The sequence below is a fragment of the Pezoporus flaviventris genome, unplaced genomic scaffold, assembly GCF_033815535.1.
Source record: "Pezoporus flaviventris isolate CSIRO_AGI_PZ_B2104156 unplaced genomic scaffold, CSIRO_AGI_Pfla_v1 ptg000036l, whole genome shotgun sequence".
Taxonomy (NCBI): domain Eukaryota; kingdom Metazoa; phylum Chordata; class Aves; order Psittaciformes; family Psittacidae; genus Pezoporus; species Pezoporus flaviventris.
In genome coordinates this window covers 1,562,516-1,584,835 of record NW_026892584.1, presented here as the reverse complement: position 1 = coordinate 1,584,835, position 22,320 = coordinate 1,562,516, and the positions used below count along the sequence as shown (strand labels likewise).

General features: G+C 38.9%; 1 protein-coding gene across 4 annotated transcripts in view; it reads right to left on the bottom strand.

Moving 5' to 3' along the window:
* The window catches only part of KIAA1549L (KIAA1549 like), a 124,655-nt gene that overhangs the window by 11,346 nt on the left and 90,989 nt on the right, over positions 1–22,320 (bottom strand). For all 4 annotated transcript variants that reach the window (XM_061462826.1, XM_061462827.1, XM_061462828.1 and 1 more), the window contains exons 14-17: positions 17,115–17,293; positions 15,261–15,478; positions 9,430–9,559; positions 3,773–4,120 (exon numbers count right to left, since the gene is read on the bottom strand). In XM_061462826.1, coding sequence (XP_061318810.1) covers positions 3,773–4,120; positions 9,430–9,559; positions 15,261–15,478; positions 17,115–17,293 — 875 coding nt within the window. The remainder of the gene's footprint in view (positions 1–3,772; positions 4,121–9,429; positions 9,560–15,260; positions 15,479–17,114; positions 17,294–22,320) is intronic.

The window sequence follows — 22,320 nt, the reverse complement described above, 5'->3', positions numbered from 1 at the left end:
TCTGTAAAGAGGTATGTATGTGGTTTAGTCAGTGAAGCTCCCTCCACAAAGAGCAGAGACAGCTAGAAACACGTTACCGTACCATGAGTCACTACCTCCTGCCTGTAGAAAGAGCCTACACCATTTACATGATTAGCTCAGACTTAACACCTACATTTAGGTTTGAATTTGGCAATATAAGTCCCACACTAAATATCAAAAAAACACTATCTTTCAGTACTCATCTTAAATCTTACACATTTAGACAGAGTTCCAATAACTTCCTCCTCAAATTGATGCAAAACTGGGTTAACACACAGGAAGAGTAACTTAATCGAATACTAACTTTCTGATGTCAGTATCTCTAAGGGAAAAGCAGTACAGATAAGTGTCTTTCTCCTGCCTCTCACTGAACCCCTATTATAGCAGGGCAGAGATGCTCAAAGGCATGTCTATGAAGGCATGTAATTTTTTCCTTTCATGCCACAATGTCTCCTAATATTTACTTCCAGCATGTTACAATGGTATTCAAAGTATTTCTATATCTAGGTGGAAAAAAAAAAATAATAAGGCAATGGTACATTCCATAGCCAGAGGTTGGAAATACTGATTTTTAATGAAAGAATTGTATAGAAAAAAGAAATACTGATTTTGCATCAAAGAAAACCTCAATTAGATTTCTCCTAATAGTGCTGGACAGTGACTTTTCTGCATCTGCAAAGCTGGCAGGGCTCTTGCAGGCTGAAGCAAACACTTCCTCTGGCTCCACAAGCCTTTCATCCCACATCTTGCTCTCAGCATGCATTTGAGAACATGAAAGTAAGTATGAAATTAATTCTCCCCCTACTGCTGTTTGAAAGGAGCAGCATGTGAGCTAATGTTTCAAAGTGGTTGGCGACTGACTAAGACGGTGGATAAAGACACAGAGGTAGATTTGGGGGTTCTCCTGTGTATTAGTGGATGTGCTTTGGCAAATGGGTGTCAAAAGAGACATTTTAAAGGATCACAGAGAAGAGTTCACAGAGAGCAGAAACATGCTGTGACTTGCACTGAAAATCTGGGGGGAAAAAAAGAAAATCAGATCACTTATTTTACTGTATACATAGGTGATGAACAATTTTGAGTGACAGGCAATATTCTGCTCATGGCTACATGAGCATGAATAAGCCTATGCATGGGCAGATGGAATCCTGTTAAGGGGAAAATTCCTGTTCAGAAATCTGCTACACCATGCTAAGGAACAGTGCATCCAGGGGGACAGCAGCCAGCCCTCTTTGTGCTGACCTTCCACAGACACCAAGACGGATACGAGAGGATATCCAACAACATTGCTAGAATTTCTCCAAGAATCGGGTCATTGGTGTTCTCCTGCATGCAACACATTAGTGAAAAAAAATGTTCACAGGCTAAATTAAACCAAAGATTTACTACAGATGCCTATTACAGGTTTGGATGAGCAATTAGTTTACAGGCTAACTGCTGTGATTATAAAAATAAAGTCACTTCACTGAAATTTGTACACTTGTAACCAGCAAAAAATAAAATAAAAAAAACCCAAACAAACAATAAAACAAAAAAAAAAAAAACAGCTGATTTCACAGGAAATTTGCCTAATTTTATTCTTCCGAATGAGTTTATCCTTAAAAAAAAAGTTCATCACTTTTTTTTCACAAAAACAACAAAACACAACCAACCAACAACAACAAAACCAAATAAAAAATAAAACCAGCCAAACAAAAATGAAAAAGAGAAACATCCTGCATTGATTCCAAACTCTATTTTGTTGGAAATAAGGACTTGTATAATAACAAAGGATATAACAATCACGGGCAGAAGTAATCACATGTGAGATTCAGGACAGACTACACAGGTACCAGACTCAGACTGGAACTGACTTTTAAGAAAGGGCAAAAATAAATAATTGTAAGTTTGGACAGGTAACATCCTGCCCCACATAACAACATGCCAGTGCTCAACTACCTCTCATTTCCAAAGGTGCTGGAGGCTGCTGCTCATACCACAGCTCACCAAGCAGACACCTTTCCCATGTGCCAGCCACCTCACCTCCAGCACTGCCTGTGGCAACACCTTCCCCACTGCTGCTCAGCGGAGGTGTTCCAGGCAGGCAAATGGCTGCTTAAGTGCAAAGAATGACAATTCTTCCATGTTTTTCCTACCTACGGGCCACTTCCCACACACATCTCAGCTGGGTATTTTCAATTCCAGCCCTTTGTCACCATTTGGTGTGGTTAAAGTACAGCTCGCATTTGTAAAACTGATACACAGCATGCTATAAATTAACAGCCTTTATCCAAAGTCCAGCAGCTCATGCCTGTCCACATCTGTGGCCATTGACTATCTGCAGGTAATTTTTAACACTATCTTCAGAACACCAGAAATATAAGGAAATGCTTAAAGGTGCTAAACACAATGGCGACTTAGAAGAGTAATTATTTGTATCTGAAGTCTTAGAAAGCAACCAGTGATGCATTCACCAAAAAAATATGCCTATTGCATTAAAAGAAAAAAATCCTCAACAACTTTTTGCCATATAATAAATTTTATTTCATTTTAGAAAGATTCTCTGAAGTGTCAAAGTAATTTGACTAGCCATTAGCTGCCTCTTAAGTCTGTAATCGAATTCTAACCACAAAATATGATTATATGCTCTATGAAGTTCATCGGACCAATTTCAAAGTGCCAGAAACAACCTTTAGCAAGATTTAAACAGCCCCAGCCTGAATCTTTGCAGGAAGTGCCATTGGCTTTCAAATATGTTCAGAATAGCAGAGAAACAGCATCCTTTAATGTTGGTGGGGTTTTTTATTGTCTTGTAAGGAAGTCAATATTAATAGTTATTTTGAACTGAGGTCATTATTCTGCATTAGTAAGGGACTCAGTTTGAAATGCATTCTTAAAAAAAAATAATTTCTGACAAAAAAAAAGCCTTAAAATGAGCAACTTTTCACGCTGCTATTGATATATGGGCTATTTCTCATTGGAAAGCAATCATCTCTTGTTCAGATTTGTACCTGACACATAAGAAGGAAAATATGTTGTTGAGTTTCACAATACTGTGTGTGGGAATTTAGAGGTAGGTGCACCCATACCAAGGGTGAGCATAATGCTACTGCAACTGCTACATTTATACCTACAAAATTCCATTAATAATTTGCACCCATGGATTTAAGTTCTTAATTCCTTTATTAATCTGTGACGTAAGGACATGTTAGCCACAATTGGAGGCTAGAAAATGAAGGGTAAAGAGTGACTTACATAAGGTTAACCAAGAAACCTGTGGAATTAAACCATCTAGGGTCACAGGTCAATAGCTATAATGCAAGATTGACAGTAACAGCCCACATTTCAGGTCACTCCGATTACTGCTCTTGGTTCACTCCCTTGCTCTTCAGTGATGGACCTTGTCCAGAAGCATTGGGTGTTGTGTGCCTACACAGTTTTTCTACAAAACCAGACTGCTTCCTAATATGCATTCATTGAAGAAGAGGAGACATGCAGGCATGTTTTTGATCTGCTGAACAGCCTGGATCTTAGTGCAGGCTGTTTTTTCAAGCACAATTTAGACAAGATAACCTTGCTACTAAAATAGATACTGAGTATTCCTGCAAGAGACAGGTATGGGTAAAAATACACACACACACCCCCCTACCCACACTTATTTAACATAAGCACAGCTTTACATCTGGTTTTAAGCATGGAAACAGGGATACTTCTTTTAAAAATGTGTCTCAGAGCAGCATATTACAGTATACTAAAGAGAAGTTTCACTTACTGGTCTTGGTAAACTGTACTGATACACTTCTGGTCTGTATGTAGGTACCCACTGTACCCCTGCTCTAGGCCGGGTCATGGTACCAGGAGCACTGGTCACAACCTCAGAGTAGGGCAAGTGTGGTGCAGAGCTGTAAGCCTCCTGCCTGCTCTGTCCTCCATGGCCCGCAGAGGCCAGGCTGAAAGCCTCTTCCAGGAGCATGTGCATCTGCTGCCGAACCTCGTCGATGGAGGGCTGAGAACTTAAAGTCGAGGTCTCTGAGTGGCCCTTGGCCTGACGGGACCTGGCGTAGCCCCGAGGCTCATTGACACAGTCGACATTAGTTTCTTCTATAATTTCAGGCTCAGTCTGTTGGATGAAATAAAAGCACATATACTTGAAAAGCTTTACAAGATAGTAATTGTGCTGCTCAACACAAAACAATCTCAAGCACAGATGTAATGTATACAAAGTCAGGAGCTGTGGCAATGTAGACACATGACAAGTATTGCAAAGGAGTTACACACTGCAAGGGAGTATAATAGCCTTTTATAGCCCACATTGTTTGCTGCAAAAACTATCAGGGACACTTTGTAGCAGATTAAATTGTCAATGATTCACATCTTAAAAGCAATTAAAAATAATGTTTACATTCTTTTCTTAATTGATAGTATCAATGGGAGCACAACTGTGCCAGGAGGAGCATGGCTCTCTATATCGTACCACAACTACAAAGGACCCTTTACAAGGGACCACTTGCTACAGCTACAGAGACTGAAACTCTGTTTCCATTCTCACACATTAAGATTTCAGGAGAATTAAAGTTTTGGTCTTTTCCTGAACTTTATAACTGAGTGAAGACTGCTAACAATGATGCCACAAACGAGGTCCTCTCCCCTGCAGAATGCTGACCCAGCTTGGTCATTAAGATGTAATCAGAGTAATTGCACAAAAATCTATCTAAACCTAATGTAGGAACATGTGTGTGAAGCATCCAGGTAGTACTTGGGCAGCTTAACTTGAACGGTTACTTTTTGGGTAATTCCTTTTGTACAGATAAATGCAAACATAAATCACCCCCTGGATTTTTTGTGTAATTCCAAGACAGAAACAAACATCATACTGTAAGAACTTGACAGTAAATCCCTAATTTAATCTATATTCTGTAAGATTGGGTTTACAGCCTCTAGTTTTAAAAAACACATTTTAAACAGGCAACCTGAAAAAAAGGAACCAATTCTTTATAACTCTTTAAATATCAGTAAAATGCATTTAAGATGATAGGATAACTGGCATGAAGAACAGGATACATACCTCCTATATAGCATGTGGTTAGAATTGTGTTAGCATTTTAAATAGCCACAAATAAATGAATGCAACAGGATATTCTTATTAAAAATTCCAGCACTATCCTAATAATGTATCTGATCGCTCTGTAGATCCTAGTGTGGCATACTTTTTTTTCCCCATGTAATAGGGCTTTTCTACACCTGACTAGATAAGCAACTGTACCCCTAACCTTCTACAAGTTATGTATGGTCATATGCACTATAGGACAGTCATAGTAGATATTTCTTCATTTGCCGTAGAAAATATCAAGTTGACTTTCTTCTTCTGTTATCAGCCATTCAAAAAGTTACATGTTAGCCTAAAACCCGATAATTTAAATAAAATAGCTTAGCTGTTACAAGCATAGTTATATTTTGTACTTAATGAAAATATAGCAATAAGGAAAACTATTACAATAATTAATCATTTGCATATTAGAATTCAACTGTCATTTATATGATTATAGTTACATAGTATATTATACAAATTCAAAACCACAACTCAACTCCAGGCTTCCTAAGCAGTATAAAATAAGACTCTGGGAGGAGCAATATAACTGCAACAAGTTGTCTCAAACTGAAAAACTTTGTAGGAAATCTTCAGCTAAATAGTTTCCCTTAATTTTCTTCCTGTGTTTTGATTCCATTGTTATTTGTGGTGTTACAGTAAATAAAAATCGGGTAAATTTTAGAAGCCTGACTATAAAATGCAATAGTAGTTTCTATGTGTGCAACCAAGAGTCTCTGAAATCATATTGTCCCAACTGGATGATTAATAACCATGGTTCTTCTATTCCATCATATCTATAAAAATGTCAGTGAATGAAATCCCACAAGAGACCTGCTAGTATCCAATGCTGAAATTAATCAGGTTCTCTACTACAACCCCTTGGTGAAGCCATTAGGCTTCTATAGTGTCTAAAATATCTCTTATGAATAAAGAATGCATATAAGCAGTCAACATTAAGTCAACCTTGATTTATCTGTATAAAAGTTGTCATGAAGACTTTGGAGGAGACTGGTGATCATTACTTTTCCTCAAGTTTTAAAATTTGTTTCAATTCATCCTGACACTTTCTGATGTATGTCTTTTGCTTTCCTATCAATTGAAACATGCAAGTATCATAAATAGATGCCATTGTACGTTCACATTACCATTATAAAAATTCAGATATTGTTCATACACAGTTATTGTTTAAAACAAGGAAATGGAATTACATGAAGAAGGAAGAGAAAATCCTGTACAGAGACAGACTTTGTACACTTCTGGCATAACTCTACTGCAGCAAGTATATCAGTAAAATTCTTCATGTGGACATTAATCCATTGAAGCTTTTGAGTTGCATTAATTTAGCTATGTCGATAAAATTATGCCAGTAAATTCTTTTGCAGATTGATCTGAGATACATATAAGGCTATTTTTTTCCTATGACACCAAAACCAGCCTAAATATTTTCTGCCATAGTGCAAAGCTCATTAGCAGTCTAGAGGTTCTAGATTTTCTTTTTATAGCACTTGCTCTACCCACAATTTTCTGTGAATGTGTTGGAAGTAATGAACATGTTGATAAAGTCTCCTTAGTCTGTTTTCTAGGTGAAGATGATGATAGTAAACCCTGTTAGCATTATTTAAAATGGAGAGATAGGTACTGTTCAGTAATAATCTATTTATAAAGACGCTTTAAAGGCAAATAATAAAGTCAGAGTCAGAACAAACAGCATGTAACTATTGACCTGTGTGGTTTTTAGCTCTAGAAACAGAACTATGATTCAGAGCAATAGCACAAAAATCATTATAGGGAATGAAATATTAGAACCATAATTGAAGTACTAGAAATCTTTTCTGTAAGGGAAACAAAAAATACATAAATAAAAAAACCATAGTGTGGAATGGCAGATTTCTGAGCTCTTACTTCCCTCTCCTATTTAAAGAGCAAAGCAAAATCATGCAGATCATAGACTGTCATGATTTGGGTGCGCACATGAGTCTAGCAGTTCTTCAGGAGTTTTCTGAAAGGATCTGGGGTTTCTTAGTCTCCTTAAAATAAAATAAACCATTTTTCATTATTGAGAAGATAAACCTCAACACATTACCTGGGCATCCTGGTTACAACAAACTTCTCTCCCACAAACAAAAAAACCCCAAACTCAACAACAATGAAACAAGCAAATGGAAAATGCAACAATTTGTTAATCTGTAAAAGTACCTCATTACTTGGTTCATGAACTTAATTATTTGGAACTGCTTCTAAAACAAGTATGGCTATTCTTTGGCAGGACTTCCTGCTAAGTAACTTACTGGGAGGAAAAGGTTAGCAGGAGTCTGAGTGGTCTGGAACCTTTAGAATGACAAAGTGGATGTCAAAAAACACTACCAGGTGTTACTAGATGAAAAGGAAAGGACAGAGGATTCAGCATAAAACCCAGCACTTTTTCAGAGTCCTTTCCCACCCATTTTCAGACGTCAGATTTCCAGAGGTGTTTAGTTGCACCATTGGTGAGATCCCTATGAATTCCGTGCATAAATATGGATAGGAGCTTGCCTGTGGGTATCCAGGGAGACTAAGCCTGTCAGACACTAGGCACAGCTTGAGGAGCCTCAGACAGGACTGAGGGAAACCAGCCCACACTGCAAGTGGAGGTTTGGGAACTAAATTTTAACATCCTCTCCCATTTCCCCCAGGCATTTTTCTACTTTCAGATGAGAAGTACATTCAGAATTAGAAGAGGTGCGCTGCAGTGAATCTGCAGCACATCAGGCAAATGGAATTTTATGTAAATGACCAGTAAAAACACTGTGCCACGGACAGCTCACCCAAGCGCAACAACAGAAACAGGTGAAAGCAAACTAGTGTGTGGTGCGCACAGAGCTCAGAGTTTATCATGACTTTTAGAGTACTTCAGAATCTGCACAAGCTCATTAATCTACTGTCAAGGATTTAAACAAATTTCCCTTAAGATATACTTCATCGAGAATATATATAATATATTTAATGACATTTAAAAAACCTTCTGATAACTATTTATGGCATACTAATTTTGAACTAATAACTTGAGGCCATGCCTGCTCCTAGAATGTTTTCAACTTTAACTTCAGAAAAATATCACCTGCGAAAAAACAGCTTTTATTAGCATATTAAAAAATTCCCTTGCTGTCTTGAAACACGATTTTCAGGATACCAAGGGAAGAAGGCTGGCTTGAAGATGTTTTTATCTAAGAAAGCTTGAAAAATAAAGGAAATATTGTGAGGAAATCTTTTTGCAAAATGTAAAGCCTATTTCAACAGGTTATACCTTTCTTTTTCCAGGCTAGTGTTGTATTCTGGTGCTTCAAAGCAGTGCACCAGTTATCTCACCCACATGGCACAACAGGACTCATGCAATCTGATGGGAAGCATCCACATGCAGGAAATAATTTAAGGAATATGACACCAACAACGAGCCATGAAGAATTCTGTAAAAGATTTAAACTTCCCTTGGCACATATCCGGAGGCTGGCACATTCCTTCACCTTGCTAAAAATGCATCCCTGACAGCCGAGAGAGAGTTGACAAAATGCTTGTTTAGAGGATGAACTTCCTTATTTTCCAGACTGGTTTAGACCTTTTTTTAGGGACTGATCTTCAGGGATTGCTAAGCTATAACTTTTTGTATACATGACAAAGGACTAAAAAATTCTACATTACCCCAGTGCAGGGGCTATTTTTATCCTCATTCTGGGCGCACACAGTGTCAGCCTGCACCCACTGTGTGTTGACACTGCATGAGACAACTCGTCTGCCTTGTGCTGGCTGTGTGAGTTCCTTGGACCATAAACCCGCATCTCCTCTGGCTGGTTTTGACAGTTATCTATGCAAAACTCTCCACATTCTGACACAGGAAGAGGACACTATCTTTTTCTAGGGGATTTCCACAAAACACTGACATCTGGATTTCAGTGAAATTCCCAGAAGTTGGCTGTTCAAGAGAGCAGCACCAGGGCTACAGAACAAACAGGAGATTTTAATTGCAATGAAAAAAAAAAACCAAAGGCCCAGTATTATGTCAGTGGATTAGTTCTTAAGAGAATTATCTAAATTCAAAATTCAACATTTTGGCAAACAGTGAGTTTCAGGGCAAATGTTTTGTTTGCATTTCAGACTGCAAAATGATGTACAGCCCTAAAGTTTATGAGAGAGCCTGTGCTTTGAGTATCCTGAGGTTTTTTTCAGGATGTTGAGTGCACACAAAGTACTGTAATGTTAAGCTCCCAGCGCCACTCTGGCTTGTAGTTTACCAATAGTTACCTGGTTTTAGGAGTAACTTAAGACCTTGCTGAGAAAATTTCACTACATATATCTGATAAACTCACGTCATATCCACTGTTACGGATTCCCCGCCTAGGTCTTTCTCGAGTCACAAGAAGATCCATCTCAGTTTCTCCTGGGCTAGGGCTGTTCAAAGACTGCCTGCTTCTGTATACAGAGTTCTTCAGTGGTTGCCTAGAAAATGTGAAACAAGAAAACAGTAAAATGAAAACAAAAAAGAGACAGGCAGCAGTTTTCAATAGTTTCCTTTATTCTAAAATGATGGGGTTTATAAAAATGCCACTTAATAATAGGATATTCTATCTATGTACATGTAAGTGATAGAAATCAGTAATATTTTTCAAGAGATTGTTAATTTTGTTTACTCTTAAAAAAAAAATAAAGCCACATAAAAGACATGAACATCGTATGTGGAAGTTTTTCAGATTAAGTGAAAAAGGAAATCTTCCTTTCAGGAAGATATGAGAACACTTTTGACCTCAGGTGATATGATTCAAATTCATAAAAAAATAAATAGGTGCTATTATAAAAAAATAATAGGGCCATCCACATACTCAGCTGAAGAGCAGGGATTCTGGTTGCTGATCCCGAGGAACAAGCAAGGAGCAGAATAACACTCCACTGAAACAAACACCCAGGAAAGTGAACAGGAAGAGACAGGAGTGGGAGGGAACTGCTTGCAAGATGCTGTTTTAAATAGCCAGTTTGGTAACTGGCCACAACTTTATCAGAGAGCTGTACTCCCTGGGATTAAACTGCTTCCAGCTGTGAACCACTGGCAAAGGCATCCCTAGGTGTTGAGCCTTCATCACTGTGTGCTCAGAAGCAAGGGGAAGCAAATGTAATAGAAAAGCAGCCTATAGCTCAATATCCCAGATAGCCTGTAATCTTTCCAGTGCAACCATTTCTTCCCTTGCTGGTTCTACAAAACGAAATATAGCATTCCTCTGTAAGACATATATCCCTGCACAAACACTTCAGAAGCAGTTGCCAAATTGTGATATGGGAACTTGATGTTTCACCAAGCTGCGTCTTTTAAGAAGGCTACATCTAAACCAGAAAGTTTTAAGAAATGTTGCTCTTATAGCGTATCTGGTCATTACTCCCTTTCTTGCATACCCCGGGGAAGCGCTCCTCCTCCCCTTGTAGATCAATAACAGATCAAATAATGGCACACCAGCTTCATTTATTAACACAGTAATCACTCTGTTGTTATATAAAGTTATCTTTGCCTAGTCATGCTATTTTTCTGTTTTGTGCAGTTATTCTCTTCAAAATATTAAAAGTAGATATACGCTGGGATATATTGTCTCTTCCTCTGGCACTTGAAGACAGCAACTCTTAACTAACCCTCACAGACTGACTGGAAACATACACTTATTCCTTATTTTCTCAAGGTTGCCTTGAGTAGCTGGTGCTACCCAAGTAGTGGTGTTGTAGTAATATTGTGCGTCAACATTACTTTAGTCAGTTACTCATGACACTACAGCAAGGGAGGTTTTCAAAGGCACAGCATAGTAGCCTTTCAGCCATGACTGATAAATCTGTGGGAATCACAGAAGATTCAAAAGGGGCTATTGAAGGTAGAAGGTTTGGGTGGGTTTTCCAACATTCTCTTATGCTTGCCAGGTAGCTTGAAAGAAAATATAATCTCATGCTAAGATTTGATTGAAGGGCAAAAAATGCTTGCATTAAAGTTAGGTGAGCCTGCGGCTGAGAGCCCTATTTGAGTTAATAAGTGGTGTAAAAATAAGATCTCTGGAGTGAAATGTTTTTGGGACTGCCAGAATAATTACAAAGAAAGAGATCTACTACAATATTTCAGCTATTGGAAAAATTCTGTAATAATTACAAAGAAAGAGATCTACTACAATATTTCAGCTATTGGAAAAATTCTGTGACATAAGAGGAAACCACATTAAGTAGACTGTGCCATTGAACAATTACTAAGACTTCATGGTTTAACATCTTAAGAACTATCAGTGAAATGGAAAGACAACACAGTCTAAGTTAATTCACTGATAAGAAACAATTCTTCAGGTATTACAGATATGCTTAGCAGAATTTTTTGCCTTGACAGATTAGAGCAGCAGAAACTGGTTTGCAGAAATGCAGAAAGACAGACATCTCCATGACCAGACAGGATAAAACACAGGACAAAAAAATATCAGTTTTACACTTCTGATTAAACTAAGTTTTCAGGCACATACTTAATTTTAATGCAACTTTCAAAAACTTCTGTGTGACCTAAAAGTCACTCAAATCTTTACGCACATGTTTGAAAGTCCTAAACGCACTGCCAAAGCAGAAGGAAAGCAGAGGTTTTGGAATAAATTTCCCCTATAAAAATATTATTGTGTAAAATGCCTTATCTCGTTTCTTCTAAGACTATGTGGTCAGTATTACCAGAAACACAAGGAGCTACGTTATGCTAAGGCTAATCAGATCTGACAACTTTTATGTTCCTACATTAAAGGTCTCTAGAATTTCATGCATGTTTTACAATAGATCCATAAATACTTAGTTGATGCAGTTGTGATATATTTTCTAAGGGATTCAAGTATACAGCTCTCTAATATATGCAGACACTTGACCTGATTTAAAACTATTAAAGAAATTCTCAGAATAGTTCATATCATGAGAAGGCTCTTAAAAATTGCCTCGAGACTACCAATTAGCTCATTTAAGAGAGTTTTATTAATGAGAAAGGAGGTATGAATGCTAACAACTGGCATTCAAAAAGGGTTAGTAAGTGCCTTCTGGGAACAACCAGAACATTTCAAAACAGAAATTTTATGGTACAGAAGACTCCCAAGGTACTAAGGGCACAAAGCTGTTCTTGAACCAATCAAATTATTTAGTAGCAATGTCTTGAAAATCACTTTTAAATATAATTTTAAACAAATCCAAAATGTAAAGGTGATCTTGAGTAATGTAATCAAAGGCACCTTCATTTTCTGATGTGTTTTGGAAATGCTGTAGTAATGTGATTTAAGTTAGTGGAATATATGCAAAACAGAAAAAAGTATAATAGACCTTCTCTCTAGAAACTATGAATTTTTTTCAGGTTTTAATTGCTGTAATGTATAAACAATGATTGAAAGCAGAAAAAGTCAGAGATCAAATCTTTTCAATTTTATGCTAGCACAGATTGTTTTAAAAGCACTTTTATTTTGTTACAAAAATATAATTTTATTGATTCATAAACCCACATTGCCTTGCAGTATTATTCAAGGTTTTCCTCCAGCAGTGTGCTGGTTTAGCCACCTTATTTTTAGTTAGAAAAATGAAGACAATAATGCTGTTATACCATATCAAGTTCAGTTCCAAGTCTTAGTATAGGAATTTTAGCTAGACTTTGGAACTGATTTGTTTGCAAACATCTGCAACATCTGTGAAGTTCATTATATGCTTTGTGTCTTTACAGAAAGAGCATCAGAAATTATTCTTCTCTCTTCCTATGTAGGGACAGAGACTGTATATTTAACAAGTAAATCTGGCAGTCAGTCTTTTATGGTTCAGCTACACAGTGCAATCCTTCCTGCACAGCAGTATACCTGCCTTCAAGCAGTTTATATTCTGCCAGTGATTACTATCTCAAACAGTCTGTGACAGGTTTACACAACACATTGGAAAGCATGCAGAAAAAATGTATTCCGGGACCTTTCAGTACATTGGCACATGAACAAGCAAACATCAGTATACTGAACAAAAAGCAGATGGCTAGCATTAAAGCTTCATGTGTCATGTTTCCTACATGACATGTGATGCATAATAAACACTCGAAGTAACACAAGCCTTCACTATGTGTGCAGCACACGGTCATGCCAATGTTTCTACTGTTCCATCTTTACCTTGTGGACAGACCATGCAGACAGAGCAGGACTTTTGTGTTCTGAGGGATCAGTATTTTACTTTTCAGTGCATTTGGAGCAGTTTATTCCTCCCACACTGGAAAACTGCATAAGGAAATGATGCCTCAAACTCTCCAGCAAGGACATAACATACAGTTAAGCCAGCATCTTTTTTCTTCATTGACCAGCAAAACCCTGGGAAATGGCCCATCAAGGTCAGTATCCCGCAGTCATTTAACTCTTAGACCTGTTGAAGGTCATCTGGTCACAGCTTTCGTCCATATTCTGAGCCAAAACTGCTTTTATATTTCCTATTACAGTCTTTTTCATCTCTGTGCCCCAAGGGTAACTGCTCAAGTTGCACTGTGTGTAAAGACTGTGTCACCACCAATGCTTTGACTGCAGTCGTGATTTGTGCTCATAGGAAAAACTTGGTCTGAACTTCCCAGGAGATGAGATGCAAGAATATGCCTCCAGGCATGAGGACCATTTCCAGAGGAAATGTAATTCAGTATCCCTTTTTCTCTCATGGGTGTCATGGTTTAAACTCTGTCAGCCACGCAGTCTCACTTTCTCACTCCCCCCCTTCTTCCCTCCCCCCTGCTCCTGGAGGGACTGGGAGGAGAATCGAAAGAATGCAACTCCCACAGGTTGAGATAAGAACAGTCCAGTAACTAAGGTATAACACAAATCACTGCTGCTACCACCGATAATAATAAGGGAAATAACAAGGGAAGAGAATACAATACCACCCACTGACCGATAATTCCCATCCCGACCGAGCAGTGATCTTGCCCTTCCAGGTAACTCTCAGCTTACATCCTGGGCATGACGTGCTGTGGTATGGAATACCTCTTTGGTCAGTTTGGGTCAGGTGTCCTGTCTGCTTCCTCCCAGCTTCCCCTCCTCCCTGGCAGAGCATGAGACTCACAAAGTCCTTGGTCAGAGTAAACATTACTGAGCAGCAACTAAAAACATCGGTGTTATCAGCTCTGTTCCCAGGCTGAAAGTCAAAACACAGCACTGCACCAGCTACTAAGAAGGAGAAAAAATGACTGCTACTGCTGAACCCAGGACAATGGATCAGCTGCTACTGGCTCCACAAGAACCATAGCCCTCATAGCCCTCATTGTTCAATGGCAAACACTCTCCTATAATCCTTCACACCTCCACCACCCCTAAGTAAGAGGAATCTGCACACTGTGCCACTCCTGGGGTAGGACTAGTATGATCCCCTCTTTTCAATGTGCCAACTTGTGTTTCAGAAAGCACCAGCAGCAGAGCAGGTCCACCTACAAGCTCAGACAGAACCAGGATGTGCACTCCCCCCTCATATCTAAAATTGAGAGATGAATGCTACTGATGTGCCATCCTCAAAAGACAGTGAATTGTTAATCAGACATTAGTACTGTTATACAATATGTCAGTTTCACATCACAGATAAGCAAATTATGAATTTCTCTGTAAAAGGCACAGGAAGATCACCAGCTACAGGTATAAACACAACTTTATATACAGGTATAAACACAGACATCATCCCTGCAGGACATACTGAAATACAGGGATAACATACTGGTTGTGTTCTTGTATGCCTACTGCAATATATTCAGATAAAAATAATGACAAAATAACACCACCACTGAACTTTGCGAAAGAGCAAATTCAGATGCTAACTTCCTGGCTTCAGTTCACTCTCAGTATTACCAAGAACATGCCTACCACTTTTTCTTTTTACCTGACTTGGAAAATGACTCCCAAGAACTTGCTACAGCCCCTTCCCTTTTTTTTTTTTTTTTTTTGTCTTTCCATTTCTTTCTTTTTAAACACATTGCAGCTTTACCAGATGACATATTTTCATAAATAATCATGGGTTATATGAATTTTCTTCATAGAGTGGGAGGGGCCAGCTGAGCACACAACAAACGGTTGGCTCATCAAGAGCAAACCCTTTGATTCCCTACAACCTCTGGACATCAACTTTTCTCCCAGACAAAGAAAGAACTACATATAAAAAGACTCACCTGTTCTTTGGCTCAGCAAACGGGGATGAGACATCTGCATCTGGACCCAAAATGTGGTCAAGCTCTTTCTGGTTTTTTTCATACATCCTTTTTCTGTCTGTCAGCCCCTTGTTATTATCAACCTGTGGGAAATCATAGTACCCCTTCCTCTTGGCTTTCAAGCGCAGTTTGTTGCGGTAATGTTCTATATCAGACTTCTGCTTCAAAGCCTTGTTCACCTAAAAGACAAAAAGATGTTGAAAGCATGGTGCTGGGCTGGCTACTTCCAAACAGCGCTGTCGGAGCATGTTTGATGCGCTGCATGTGTCATTTTACAGAGCGCATTTTGCACCACACCGTGCCATCTGCAAGCAGTGAGGAACTGCAAGTGAACAGAGTTCCTGCATTTTTATGCCTTGGCAGATGGTTAAATAATTTTAGCCTAAAAAATATGTACCATTACAACAGTGACTCAGATACACCCACTGAAGAAAAACACTGATGATGTTAGCCAATTGTTGTGACCCAACACAGTGCATGCTTTTGGGCATCACAGGGAGGACTCACCAATGAGAACTCTTCCAAGATCCCATAAGTAGAGAGAGATATTGCCCTTGACTACACAAAACCTTAAGTAAGTCATCACTGGTGGCTGGGGAAGAATTCCTGTGAAATATCATCGTGTGTTGCTTTTATTTATATACTTCCTTACAAATCTGTTATGGGCCCCTTATTTAAGGACAAGATCCTTAAATAAACTGATGTTTGGTCTGACCCAGTACAGGTCAGGTCCCATGATGCTCCTAAGTACTGAGAAAATTTCCCTCCTGCTTCAAATTGCCAGTTACATGGAAATGAGCTGTTTACTTGGGCTCTGTGCTTCCAGAGTCTTCTCACAAATTTCAAATGTATGCACAAGAGAGCACACAGCACCAAATGTGCCATCCTGCTGACTTACAGAAAATAGATGCTGAAATCTAAACAAACCTTTCTCCGAGTTTGGAAACCATGGAGCACATCAGGGCTTAAAATACAAGTATGAAATAGAGCACAACAGACTGCTCTAATCCAGGCCCACATGGGAAGCCTGATGACACTGTCTTTTACTGTGTCTTTGGCAGCAGCCCTCCTTGTTGCTTTTAAACAGCATCAGGCTGATCTTTAAATGACCATTCCAGTGTCTTTAACAAACAAGTGTCTTACAAACAAGACACCACTCTGGTTTGTCCCCACTGTGTTCAACAACTATATCAAAGCCTCAGTCCTCTGTAAATGAACCAGTCTTGATTAAATCTACATAAAAACATGAATAATCAAACTCCAACAAGTGTTGAAGCCAAACCATGGTTTTTGGCCAGCACCTGGATCAGATGCTTGTGCCATCCCATTTTGTTCCCAGGAAACAACTGCATCCCTCTGTGCACAGGCTGGAGTGCAGACTGAGCAAAGCCATGGTGCTGCTGAATCCATTCTTGCTCTGAATGGGATGCATTGCTCAGTACAGAAAGATCAGCTTGGTACCCAGATGATCTATATACATTTCCATGCTCAGCCACAGAATTCGTGAAGACAAAGATCTTATTCTGCTCTTGGCCTTCATTACTCATTTTGTTAAAAATAATACAATAGCAAAGAAGGATATTGGGAAGGTAGAAGTATAGCTAATTGGCTCTTCCAAGGTTGCATGCATTCATAGGTGCATTGTGAAAGAGCAGATCTAAAATACACAGATCTCTGAGCCTGCAATGTTAATGGGACTTTATATAGAATCAGGGTGGAAAGCTTTTACCGGTCCTCAAGTCTAACAGCCTTCAGATTGTTTCACCCATGGATGTAGCCAAGGAAACAGCTGGAGACATTATCTGAAGCCCTTACCTCTCCATTAATGATGGCAGATTCCTGGCTCCTCTCTGATGCAGCATGAACCGCAGGTAGAGCCACAGGTTTGATTGCTATCAGCTGCACCGATCCCGAAGAGGTGTCAAAGGGGTCGATGGCAGATTTGGCAACGTTATCAAAGAGAATGCCTCCTTCCTCTTCGTCACTTATGGGCACTAAAGCACATCAAACTTATTTAGTATAAAGACACAGATATTTTTACTGCATGTTCATAGTAAAATTCAGCAAGCACAGGCTTTAGATTAATGATGTGCTCAGTACACTTGAGGGGCAGACCTGGGAGACCTTTACACTGGAAAAACTCCCATTAAATTACCAACAACGTTATTTATTTAAAGTATTACCTGTCACTCCCCCAAAAAAGGCTGATTTCTAATTTGCACTCTTAAGATGGAAGAAAATGAGAAAAAGAATGACACAGAAAAATGTATGAAAATGACAATGAGAGTCAAATTACATCTTTTGCTAGGTTTCACATGGAAGCACATGCACACAAGTCTCCACATGCCAAGGCATCAGTAGTTACACCTGATCAAACACAAGAGTGCAGCTTTTTTGTGTCTTATATTGCAAGAGCATGGTCAACTCTCAAAATCTGAAAAATAAACCTACAGATTTTAGTAAAAGTCATAAATGCTAAAAGTGGTATCTGTTAAAATGAACACATCACTGGTGCGTATTAAAACATGCTTAAGAACCTGAAGGTGTAGAAGTTTATGTTGGCTTACTGCTTTGCAAAGCAGTACCTCAGGTGGCTATAAAGTTAAACCATTAAAATTTATTAAGAGACAGGAGAAGGCTTCTGAAAAAAATCTTGAAAATTAAATGGTATGGCAAAGCATCTTCAGTTTTACATTTCTACCTAAATGGATAACTCACACACAACTGGGCCCTTTCTCCTCCATATTTTGTTTGTAAGCCTGCATCGCCTTGTCAGCTGTTGAATCTTAAACCTTTTTATCCTCATTTTGAAATAGAAGAATGACTCTAAAGCACAAGCACATATTCTACAAAGAAATCCTTGCAAACATTTTTGAATGATTATGCTGTTAGAGGGAAGAATTTTTGCTCCATCTCCTAACTGACAGGAGCAGAGATCCTTTGCTAAAGAGCAAAGTGGTCTGTTCTAAATTTATTTCCTCTGAAAATCCACTCCGGTTTAATATTTAATCAGTGCACAAATTATAATGGACTTGTATAAACTCAGCAGTTTAGACAGCCAGTTATGTTGGTAAGAAAATATTTGACAGTGTGCAACACAAAATATGAAGCCCCTGAGTAAGCTCATTAACTTTCTATAATGAAATGGCTATACTCAGCATGGGCTGGAGCTGACGCCACTTGAGTGCTTGAGAAATACATGGGTTAAATCACTCTGTCATTAAACATTGTCCCTCTGGCTCCACAGAACTATCCAAATACAACAGAGTCTTTAGTGGGTCTGAAATCCCTTCGTGCCTCCTGGTGCTGTTCAAACTCTCAATTTGTATAGGCTCACAAACCTGGCTCAGTGAAATTAACTGCTGGACTCCCCCTGATGACCATGCTGCCAAAGATCAGCAAAAGCAGACAAATGAAGAGATGCCTGCCTGTCACAGACCACACGTGAACAGGAAGGCTTTTACACTACAATGAGTATAAAAGTGAAGCATGGACATTCTTCCCTGGAGGCATTTTGAATCAGTTCAGTTCTCATGTAAGTCACCAAATGCAGTTCTGAAACATGGGTCTTGTCTGTAATTCGCTGCTGAAACTTCCATGCTACCTTAACAAGGTACCTCTGCTGTGACACAGTCATCTCTAAGAGAGAAAAAGTTTGTCTAAATTGTGTTCTTCACCAACAAAGATTGTGTCTCATAATAATTACAGCTTAGGTGAGCCTGGATAGTATCTCCTCAGTGATCCAAGTACCAAGAAGTTGTGGAATCTCTTCTTGGTTGCCTGTCTCTGCATTTGCCTGAGCCAGGCATACCCGAAATCCCTGGCTACGCATCAACTTCCAAAACATGATTCTTTCCCAGCACTCTCTGTGTACCCTATTTCAAGCAGAATGCACCAAGAAGCGCCAGTGTGTTTCCTCCCCAGTGTTCCAGGACTGCACTTGCCAAGACCTCGCAGTGATCTCCAGGTACCTACAGAGAGCATGAGTAGCTACAGAAGTGTGGGTTGTCTCCTCAGGCCTCATTTCAGGATCAGAAACCAAGTTTTGCTTAATTAAGCAGGTTTCCTCTGGTTCAAAGACTCATTAAAGAAAAGAAAAATCAAGACTAAAGAGAATCAGGAGAGATGACAGCTACTTCTGATACGCTAACACCAAAGGGTGGTATGCTAACACCAAAGGGCATTCTCAGTATCAGCCCCCTCGCTGGTCTCCTATATCTACTGCACTGCTATTGGCATGAAAATAATAGCCAAATGAACCAAAAATTGCAAGTATATTCCACCCTAACTTAGCATTTGTTCACTAATTGGCATGTATAATATAAAAGAAGGGGTTTTTTTTCCACTGCCCTTTTTTGCACTGATGAGTGATAGAAAGTCTGTGATCTTCAGTTACTGGCAAGTGAACCATAAGCAAGTAGGATGGGAATTTTAATATTTCTTCCATCTCTTTCCTTGATAATTTTCAGCAAGCATTTATAACATAAGTGAACCACAGCAATTTGGAAACCAAAGGGAGCCCAGTGAAAAGTGGGAGCCCTCGAGTGTTTGTTGCTGTTGCTTCTCCCCGCCCCAGGCCTGTCCTCCAGGCAAACCCCTCAGTGGGCAAGCAGCTGGCAGGCACAGGAAGCTTCAGAAAACTGCACAGGTATTCTTTACAGTCATTCACAATAAGCACATAACAACATAGATTTCGTAGAATCACAGGTTAAGACTGAAAGCACCTTAAGATCATTTAGTTCCACCCCACCTGCCACAGGCAGAGACACAATGCTGTTAGTTTCTGTCTTTAAATGAATGCATACCAGCATTATTATGGATTCATTGTTCTACTCTTGCTTGCATTGTCTACATGCACAGAAGAAGCAAGAAGTTGAGCAGCAGAAAAGCGGGAAAAAAAGCCTTAATCACCTACTTAACAGTATTTTCCCATGTCTGAAACATCTTATGCCAGATATATCATGCCACATGATGCATCGAGAGTGAATTACACTTCAAAAGCTTCCTGTGACTGAAGTATATGAAGATCTATCCAAAGTAGTCATTTCTTCAGATTGATTACTAGTGAAGATCAATGTGGCACTGGATTTTTGAAGAGCAGGACCATCACTTTATCTCCACATCACTGCGGCAACCAGTATACAAGATTTGTTAAAGATACTTCAGGGATGCTAGCCTCAGATTCGGATGCAGCTCTGCGCTACCGCCAGCAAGGGATGCCAGCAGGTGGTGCCACTGATCCTCCAACCAGCTGAAAAGGAGCTGTGGAACTGTGTCTGAGCAGTCAAGGACCAGTTAGACAGGCGAAATATATATATTTTTTTTATCTAGTTATTAATTTATAAAAAATAAATGTACTTTTGTCAGCCTAAGAGTTCAATATGAAGGCCATCCAGGATTTTGTCTCTTCTCTCTTTCCCTCCACCTCATCTTTCATCCCTCTCTCCCAAATCAAAATATGTTGGGAGAAAAACCAAACTGAAATACTTACCTGTAAAAAAGAAAACAGTAAGGAAATTTAAATTACCTGTGGATCAGGTAACCTTACAGCAAAATACTTGATGTGCTGTCCTGCTCAGAAGCAACAATCAGACCAACTTTGGAAGTCTTCAGAAAAAGAATGACACCTCTGATGACCTCAGATGGTCTTAAGGTCCTTTCCAACCCTATCCATTTCATGATTCTATCAATAAAGAAAAACATAGAAAGCCAAGATCTGGGAAACACTCTCAAGCAGGTAAATGTGCTTTGCCTTTTCTTAGGTCATTAAATGAGCAGCACTAAAAATTTTCAAAGATTTATTTTGTACAAAGGGAATAGAACTACTGTAACCATACATACAGTGGATACATACAGCAAACTGTCACAGATCTAAAAGCATAGCTCCTTAGGAAAGAGTCGAAGTATCAGTATTTCAAACGGAAACCCTGACTCTTGAGTGTAAATTAATAATGTGGAAATAATTTTCATTTTAGAGAAAAACTATATCACAAAATATTAAATTTTTTCTACATTATCTGAATCATTCCCTTTGTTAGCTAACTATCTCCAGAAAGGTATGAGCAAGAGCACTTAGCAATAAAGAAATTAATGCTTCTGATGGTGTTTGTAAGACTGTTAAGTAAAATACAAGTGTCCTAACATCAGTATCTGAACCTATTCAGGACTGAAATACCTCTCTACAGGATGCTGCAGTGTTATCAGAAAACACTTGTATACACATGCACCCACCCCCCCTTTCCAAAATATACCCAACCATGAGACACTGCTTGTCTTTCATGAACAGCACAAATCTTATATTTTCAGTGAAACAGATAGCTTAGAGACGTAGCTTCTAATTACAGGAAGCTGTTCATGATTCCTCCTGGATATTATTTTCTCATATGCAAAATCTGCTAAAAGCCAGGCCACATGCCTGAGGTGCTGCAGTCCTGGTTTTGCCTGGGATTCTGAAACAGGGATTACCCAACAACTTCATCCGAGATCTCTAAACCAGTATTTGCATTTTTTTAATGAAACTGTATACATGGGATGTCTACTCTTCTACTAGCTGCTTGTTTCATTCACTTGCTGTGAATGCTTCTTGTCCATATAAGCAGAAGCAAGGATATCTCTTTCTGTGGTTGTATCTTCTCCTTCAACTACATCTGCCCCATCTATTAAAATATCAACGCAATCCAAAAAGAGACACTGTATTTCATGATGTTTGTAGAGAATCTATCAACCCCTTTTCTTGACTGACACTCCTGTAATGCCATCTTAGTCATGTTCAATACCTTTTAAAAATTATTTAACTCACAAAGATGATGACACAAAGAAGACAGGGAATTCATGAGAACCTACAACAGAATCCACTTCTTTAAGTAGTAAAGTACCTCTTTATGAGTTTTAAAAAGCTTTGTAGAAATAGTTTCCTATTTGCACAATAAAGCCATACATTTGTCTTCTTCAACGATGACATTAGTGAAATATCACAGCCATCCAGACTACCACTGGATCGGATGGCATGAACATCTACACA